The sequence below is a fragment of the Microcaecilia unicolor genome, chromosome 8 (assembly GCF_901765095.1).
Source record: "Microcaecilia unicolor chromosome 8, aMicUni1.1, whole genome shotgun sequence".
Classification (NCBI taxonomy): Eukaryota; Metazoa; Chordata; class Amphibia; order Gymnophiona; family Siphonopidae; genus Microcaecilia; species Microcaecilia unicolor.
The window spans coordinates 171752626-171761626 of NC_044038.1; the positions used below are offsets into that span (position 1 = coordinate 171752626).

General features: G+C 40.9%; 1 protein-coding gene across 2 annotated transcripts in view; it reads left to right on the top strand.

Moving 5' to 3' along the window:
* Nucleotides 1–6269, top strand: part of FSTL4 (follistatin like 4) — a 416621-nt gene extending 410352 nt beyond the window's left edge. For both annotated transcript variants that reach the window (XM_030213353.1, XM_030213354.1), the window contains 2 exons: nucleotides 1718–1827; nucleotides 4574–6269. In XM_030213353.1, the coding sequence (XP_030069213.1) occupies nucleotides 1718–1827; nucleotides 4574–5276 (813 nt within the window). In that variant the 3' untranslated portion in view covers nucleotides 5277–6269. The remainder of the gene's footprint in view (nucleotides 1–1717; nucleotides 1828–4573) is intronic.
* The last annotated feature ends 2732 nt before the right edge of the window (nucleotides 6270–9001 follow it).

The following is a 9001-nucleotide window of genomic DNA, read 5'->3' on the forward strand; positions in this document are numbered from 1 at the left end:
TTATCCCAAAATGTAGACTTGACACGGTGGGGTGTTTCAGCGCAGAAGGCGCCTGCCTCAGGAGTCTGAATGGGTAAATAATGCCATGAGTCACTGTGTATGTACAAAAAAAAATACAGCGACCTTCAGTAGTACTGTTTGTAAGAGCGCAATCCAGGAGTCGGTTAAAACAAACCTGAGGTGTAATTGTTTTGTACATACACTGGTGAGTTCAAGCGTTTACTTTTTTCTATGTGGAATCAGCAGTAAGATATATGACATTAAATGTATTTTAACAGAGGCTAGCTAGGAATTCCATACATCCAATGGAAGACTCCTGAGGAAGGCCATTTTTGGTCAAAACACGACTCGTGTCGAGTCTTGGATGTTGCAAATAAAGGTACAATATATCGGACATCGTCTGCTGTTCAATTATTTGTCACCCTCACTGTGTTTGACTCGCTTGTGTGATTGCAAGGGTTTGTGTTCTTCTGTTTTATTGCCGCTTAGTCTTACATATACCATACTACTACTACTACTAAATCATTTCTATAGCGCTACCAGTCATAAGCAGCACTTCACAATTGAACATGAAGAAAAAGACAGTCCCTGCTCAAAAGAGCTTACAATCTAAATCAGGACAGACAGACAGGACACATAGGAAAAGGGACTATTGAAGAGAGGACGACAAGATAAAGGTTACGAGCAAGTGACAAGTTAGGAGTCAAAAGCAGCATCAAACAGGTAGGCCTTTAGCCCGGATTTGAAGGCGGCCAGGGACGGTAAATATTTCTGTATCTTTCTGCCACATTTTCTTGGTCTCGGACTGCATCTCTTGGTACTTGAGGATCTTCTCTCCCTCCAAGCAAGTCACTGAGTAAATCATTTGGGACTGATACCTCTATAAACAATGCCAGCACTGCTGTTTTCTTCATTTACTACTATTTTCGCTTTTCTTGCATTCAGCTTTTTATCAGTCGAGATGGGGATGTCCCAGGTGATCTTTATCTTCAGTGAAGGTAGTAATATGTTGGCACAGTTTATGATAATAAATTTCTGTAGAAGTGCTGATAGACTTCACTACAATGCAGTGCCTTGTAAATCTCATCTTTTCATGTTTCAGTTTTGTGTACTGAAAGTGAACTGGTCTTCTGAGTTAAAGCAGTAACCACCGCCAGCTGATTTTTACTCTTTCAAGCCACTGTGTATTTTAATGGTGTTGATCAATACAGTGTTAGTGGAGGAGTAGCCCAGTGGTTAGTGCAGCAGACTTTGATCTTGGAGAACTGGGTTCAATTCCCACTGCAGCTCCTTGTGACTCTGGGCAAGTCACTTAACCCTCCATTGCCCCAGGTACAAATGAGTACCTGTACATAATATGTAAATCACTTTGATTAACATCACAGAAAGGTGGTATATCAAGTCCCATCTCTCCCCCCCCCCCCCCCCCCCCCCCCCCACTTCTTGAAGCTTTATTGTTGTCACCTCATGATTATTTCATTTTATACAGAAACATTATTCGACAATTCATATCTAACCTGCTAACCTTTAAGTATATTTTTTATAATGTTTTTTTTTTTTATCAGAGAATTTGTACAAGCAGTATCTAGTCATTGGCTTATCTGGTTGTTTTCTAACTTGACTATTGACCTGATTGCTAAGCTTTTTTCCAGAATAGGAAAAACTATCTCCTATACCAAGTCCTTTTGCCTAATCAACCATAGCATTTTTATTCCAGGTTATATCGGAGGCAAGCACAGGAGACGATCAACATGTCATTCGCACACCATTTAAAGGAGTGGACGATTTTTTTATTCCTCCAACAAATCTTATAATTAATCACGTTAGGTAAGAAATGCCATTTGAATACATGACATTTTGAGAATATGAGCAGGTACATAGAATGCAATTATAATGAAGTAAGCAGAGATTGCAGTAAAGGTAATGATTTGGTCCTTGAGAAAACTGGGCATTTCAAAGACAATTTTCAAAATTATTTCCACATGTAAATAGCAGTTTCTGCATATAAACCAACTCTCTTGAAATAGTCCTTCCTGATTTACTAAGGGCTCCCTTTACCAAGCAGTGGTAAAAGGAGCCTGCAGTGGTGTCAGCATGCGAGTTTGCCGCACACCAAGGTCCCCTTTTACTGCCACCAGTAAAATGGGTTTTTTTAAGGAAGGAAATGGCTGTGCGGTAAGTTAAACACTCACCCTGTGGCCATTTCCTGGGGGAACCCTTACTGTCTCCTATTTAGGAGGCAGTAAGGGCTTCTGTGGTAGCCTGGCGGTAACCGGGCAGTGCATGGTACTGTCCAATTACCACCGGACACACCCCTGTGACTGAATAGATTTGGATGGGCTTGAGTGTAAATTTTAAGGGGCTTTGACGTTAGCTTCAGAACTTTTAGTACAAGAACAGTGCTGGGCAGACTTCTACGGTCTTTGCCCTGAGAAAGGCAGGGACAAATCAAACTCGGGTATACATATAAAGTATCGCATACCATGTAAAATGAGTTTATCTTGTTGGGCAGACTGGATGGACTGTTCAGGTCTGTATCTGCTGTCATTTACTATGTTACTATGACCCAGTCAAGTTACTGAATAGGTTTGTTTTGCTACATTTCTCTAAGCAACAGGCATAGGACCTTCTGCAAGAAAAGAAGTTGGCGCAGGGGATACACCATTTAGTTATTTGGTTATTTGCATTTGCTATACCACTTTATTTGCACAAGCAAGTCAAAGCAGAGTTAGAGACTAGAGGCAAGAAACAGAAAAGCAAACTCCTTAATCAAACAATGGAAAAGAAAAGAAACAGCTAAGATACAATCAGGCAACATCAAAACAATCTGAGCCACATAATATGATAAACTGCTCTAGCTAACTACCAGTATCACAAAGTCCTTCTGAAATAGATAAGCCTCCAGTCCTTTTCCAAATTGAGATAAGAAGCCTCAAAGCTTAATGGTAAAGAGATATTATTCCACAGAAAAAGTGCTAAGAAATAAAAAGCCAACATAGAGCCTCGAAGGAGTAGGTAATGGTTAGTTTATGAGCGAAGGGAACAGGAGGTATGTCTAGAACAGTAAGAACAGATAAATTGGGTGGTAGACCTGCATGAAGAGCTTTATGGGCTAAAGCATCTTATATTGAATTCTGAACTCCACTGGAAGCCAAAGCGGGTGGACCAAGGGAGGAGTAATATGATTACATTTCTGAGCATTTTAGATATTTACAGTACAGTAAAGTTAATAATACTTTGAAATTTAAAGAAAGTCCCAGTATAATTTGGTGGTAGATGTGAGGCATGGTTTGATTTTTCTGAAACTTCTGGAACATTTTGAAATCTTCTAGATGCTTAATGGAACTTCTAGGATTAATACCATCCTTCTGCAATGTGAAAACCTTTAAAAAAGAGATTATTTTTAAACTGATACAGAGGGCAGATTTACCATTAGCATCTGCTAAAGCAGTTAACGTGTTATTAGTAAATAGGTCCTATTGCATAGAATGGGATCTACAGTAAATAATGAATGTCAATGCATGTTAGCATGTGGTAACATGGTAGAATAATGAGATAATAGTAACATAGCAACATAGTAAGTAACGGTAGATAAAGACCTGAACGGTCCATCCAGTCTGCCCAACAGTCACATTCATTATCAATTCAAGATTAAGTCAACAATGAACATGAGATTATATATTTGATCTTGGTATTTCTTTGGTATTTCTGGGACATAGACCATAGATGTCCACCCGGCTCTGTCTTTATGTTCCAACTGCTGGAATTGCCATCAAAGTCCACTCCAACCTATCTGAATCTGTCATGTTATTTACGAGACACAGACCGTAAAAGTCTGCTCAGGAATGTCCTCACATTCCAAATTACTTGAGCTCCCAGCCTATCCTAAAACAGATTGCTATATACAGGACATAGACCGTACAAGCCAGCCCAGCACCGGCCTCAGCTTTTACAGCCAGAGTTGCCTTCTAAGCACCACTTGACATGCAAACACATATGCAACCCTTTAAGTTTTGTTTGTTACACCATTCATTTTCAAATTAGAGATCCTCTGTGTTTATCCCACACCTTTTTGAATTCCACCACTGTTATTGTCCGCTAGGCTAAATCCCACAATCTGAATATCAGCCTCCTCGTAGTCCATCAGACCACCGAGTTATGCATCAGCTCCCTTGTATTGTATCAGACTCCTTAATGCATTCTCTAAACAAAAAGGCAATTCTATAACTGGACACATGCAATTACATACAAGGGTGGGCAGGCCATGGATGTGGCACCAACTTACATGCATTACTTATAGAATATTATAAGTTATGCTCACTGCATGGCACCAGGTCTATAATTCTATAAACAGAATTATAGAACTGGTATAAGTGGTCACACCTAAATGTAGGCGAATCAATGCTAACTTGCCCTAGTATTCTATAATAGGATCTTGGCACCAAGGTGACTTTAGAATTAACACTCAACAGAAGGCATCAAGGCATTTAATTTGAGGAGCCAAGTTATAGAATTGCCCCAACAGAGCCTAATTCCCAAGAAAATAACATCAGTGTCATGTTCTCCTTTTCAGGTTTGGTTTCATCTTCAATAGATCCAACTCTGCCCTTCATAAAATTGACCTGGAAACCGTGACCCCCATTAAAACTATCAGCTTCATGAATTATGGTTGTATCCCACAGAGCATGGCTTGTACGCACTTGGGTGGCTATTTCTTTGTCCAGTGTAAAAAGAATACATCAATATCGGAGTCACTTCAGCTTGTTATTGACAGTGTTACCGATACCGTGATTGGCCCTAACAGCAACATATCTGGAAAGCCTTACATCTCCCCTGATGGGCGTTATTTGGTTAGTACAGATGAAGATACTGGCAGAATACAAATTCAGGCAATAAACTTCCAGGGCAAAATTGAGATGATCTATAACTTGCAAACAAATTTACTAATATCTGACCTGACATTTCAAGCCTCTTTCTCGGAAGGCAACCAATATTACATTTATGTCACATCACATTTGCAAACAGATGTTCTTTTCGTAGACCTGTCTACTGGAAGGATGGGCATGCTGAAGAATTTAAAGGATCCTATAGCATCAAAAGACTGGCCATGGGACAGCCAAAACAGAATTATAAGAGACAGTGGATTATTTGGACAGTACCTCATCACCCCAGCTAACGAGTCACTGTTTGTTATCAATGGGAGGCAAAATACTCTACACTGTGAAGTTTCAGGGATGAGGAGAGGCAATACAGTGGTTTGGATCGGAGACATATAAAATGACAAAAAGCAGAGCTTTCAGCTAATGAGTGCAAATTGGACTTAACACTGAAGTAACACTGTATATTTTTACATAGGTTTTTTTTTCCAGGATTAACTTTACGGTGCAACACTGCTTTATTCACAAGGTTGATGGTATAAGGTTTACTTTTCTAATAAGAAGTGGTTTCATTAGGTTCTTGCTTTGTTTCAGCTTTGTTTGGAAGTATACTTTCTACTTTGAGTTTTTTTTTTTTTTAAGTATACTGTAACTACAGTGATCTTTGCAACAGAGGTAGAGACCTGCCCACATACTGGGATACCTAGAAGTAAACGTGGTAGCTTTAGGGTTAATAATTCTTTCACTTCATTTGGGCTTTGAATTCATGTGATATCCATCCAAATCTGGCTGTGCTGTCCAACAAGCTGAATGCAGATATTTTAGAATAAGAAAACCACAACAGGCAGCATTGGAAAGTAGGTCCGTTACCAAAATGCAGAGAGAAGCCGAAGAAAGACAATAGAAGTTTGCAGAGTTTTGTCACTTTGTGGACTGTTTTAGAATCAGGCAAGTTTTGAAGCTCTGCCTCTTCATGAATCATAGGATGGTAACCTAACCTTCTCTTTAAGATGTAGGGAGACAGACGAAAGCCATACCAGAGAAACCAGTAGATGTAACTCAAACTTCTCACCAGCGAGGAATTTTCTGGGGTTTGTGAACTCTTTGTCTACAGTTAAACAGGTTGGCAGCATGAGAAGACCCTCACCCCAGTCTTTTTTGAGGGTGTAAATAGATGTTTCTCAGTCATATGTCTCTGTTACTAGAAGCTTTGATACCTGGTCCAACACTATACTGAATTAAAATTTTGCAAAGGGCTCTGGATCCCCATTGCATGCTTCAAAGGGTAAAGAGGAAGGAAAAGAATGTCATTACTAGTCACTTAAAGAAAAAAAATGCCTCATCTGCCCCATGACCCCCCCCCCCCCTCACTCACCCAGGGGTTGCCCTAGCAATCACTCCTTATATGGCAGATAGACCTCTAGCATTAGTATTGTGAGATTACCACTTAGGGGTCTTAGCTGTTCTCATTAATACCCCCCCCCCCACTGTTCTCATGAACACCTCCACTCTTCTTCCTTCTTGCCCCCCCCCCACCCACCTTCAACACACACACACACACACACGTCTATAAATCCCCAAACAATTTGTAGGTGATAGGGACAGATTGTCCTTTCAGGCATTTGGGCATTCCATGGTGGTCTGACTGCTGCTTAGGAGCTGGGAGTGGGAAGTAGCGGCAGCACACAATTCAGGTTGCACTGCCCAGGAAGAAGAAAAAGAAACATGAGGCCTCTGAGCTGCTGCTACGCTGTAGGCCTTGCCATCCTTTCCTTTGGCACAGAAGGAGGAGGCAACAACACAGCAGAACCAGAAGCTCAGGGGCCCTGCGGGGGTGGAGGGGAGTTTGTTGATGCTCTGGGCCAGGCCTCAGGGACCCTTTTAGCCAACACTGAGGGGATGAGCTGGTATGAGAAAAATCCCTTGGGATATTATTTTCATACACTCCACCCCCGATAGGGGGCTTTCTTATTGCAACACATGCAAGTAGATTAACACAGCAACCTCAATACTCAACTCCATAAATCCCAAAAGTAAAGGACGTCTGAAGTTTCTGTGATATTTTTATGGGATTTATTCCCTTTTACAGGTTTGTGCTGTCAAACCAGTGATTTACATGTGAATAAAACATCATAACAGCAGCCCTAACAACCATGCAGTTTGCACCTTCGAATCCCCATCCTCCAAAGCTATTTTTAATGTACCTTATCATGACCTTGTTGCACTGTTTATAACTATTCACTAAATGTACAGTATATGGTGATACATTAAAGATCCAGTGTCTTATCTGGAAACATGAATGCTGCCTCAAGTGAACACATTACTTATTTTGAACATCAGACTTTTTAGACAAGAACTGCTGCAAATGTGAATGTAAATAAACTCAACATTCGATTACTATGAAAAACTGGTCTGCACATTATGAAGATGAAACCACGATGCACCCGTAACTACAGAAATGATAAAACCATACCTAAATCCATTCATTTTCTTTATGTTGTCTATTAAGAAGTTACAGAGGACATGCCATACTGAGTAGATTTCATCTGCACCAAAATAATATATAATATTTATGAGCTTATAATGCAAAACATAATTGACTGGGAAGGACATAAATCAACTCTATAATATGCATTAACTTAGAGAACAAAATGTATCTCTCTATTCATCCTGAAAGAAAACTTATAACCACCTGAAATTTACTCTGATTAGGTACACCCCCCCCCCCAAAAAAAAAAAATCAGGTGCCCTCCAGTAAGCATGCTCCCCCCAAAGTAAAAGACCCCTTCAATAATCCATGACCTTGCACTCAATGCCCCTGGACTCACCCAGGGGATCACCCTGGCAATCACTCCTTACATGGCAGATTGACTTCTAGTAATAGTATCATGAGGTTACCAATAGAGGTCTTAGCTGTCATTTTGAACCCAAAGCAGCTATGGAGTGGGAGCAGAGGGGGACAACAACTGCCCATTCACTTGACTACCAGGGCAACCCCCAAGTGAGTCCTTGTGGAGGAATCAGGGGGCACAAGAGGGTAAGAGATTGTTGAAGAGGTCCTCTGCTCATAATAGAAGACACTTAATAGGTATGGCTTGTTTTGGGAGACACCTAATTCGGCAATGGGGTGATCGTGAGGGGTACCAGACTGGGCAAGGGGACTTGGATTGTAAACAAGGCTTTTGTTTGTTATTGTTATTGTTGTTGTTGTTGTTGTTGTTGTTTTTGTTGTTGTTGAACCAGAAGCCTGCCAGCTGCAACTGTGCTACCTGCCAATGCATGTAAAGTTGGACCTATGTGGTAATTGTAGAGCAATGCTGGGCATCCCCCTGTATTGAGAGCTGGTCTAAGGATTTCAGATGCCCTAGTCAAACCATCAAGAGTGTGACCCTCACCCAAGATGGCTCAAGACCCTACCTCCACCCTTCCTAGTTCAGCATGTTCCTTTCCCTGTCTAGTCACACCCCCACCCCGATGGCCAGCATGTCAGAGCCACACCACTGACCCCCAAATTTTGCCACCCTAGGCAGATGCCTAGTACACCCAATGGCAAGGCTAGCCTGTCTGCATTTACCGCACAGGCTTTGCACATATCGTACCTTAAATTTTGCAGTTCAGGTGCAAAAACTTAACATACTTGAGCAATAAGACCCCATGCGGGTAAACATTATTTCTCAGGGGCCCAACCTACTGAAGATTTGGACCTCAAGTGTGTCTTTCTCATAAACTCCACCATTTAGCTCAGATAACTTACTGTAGACCTTGGGTAGTCATACTGTAGCCTTTCCCTTGGTCTCCCATTAATTTAGAGACTACAGTAGTGCATTTAATCATCCATACAGATCTGAAAAAGTTGACTCTTGTTTGTTTATACCAAATCTGCTGCTTCTGGATCTCAACTAGTTTGTCTACTTGTCCTTTAACCATAGTCCTAGAATAACTTGTCCTTTAACCATAGTCCTAGAATAACTTGTCCTTTAACTATAGTCCTAGAATACTTTTGTTATCAACCACAGTCTGCGATTGGACCACATCACATTGCATAAATTGTTTGTTCTCTTGATTGTGATTACCTAACCACCTAACCACCAAACCTATGGCTTCTACTTTTCAATCCTCCCAAT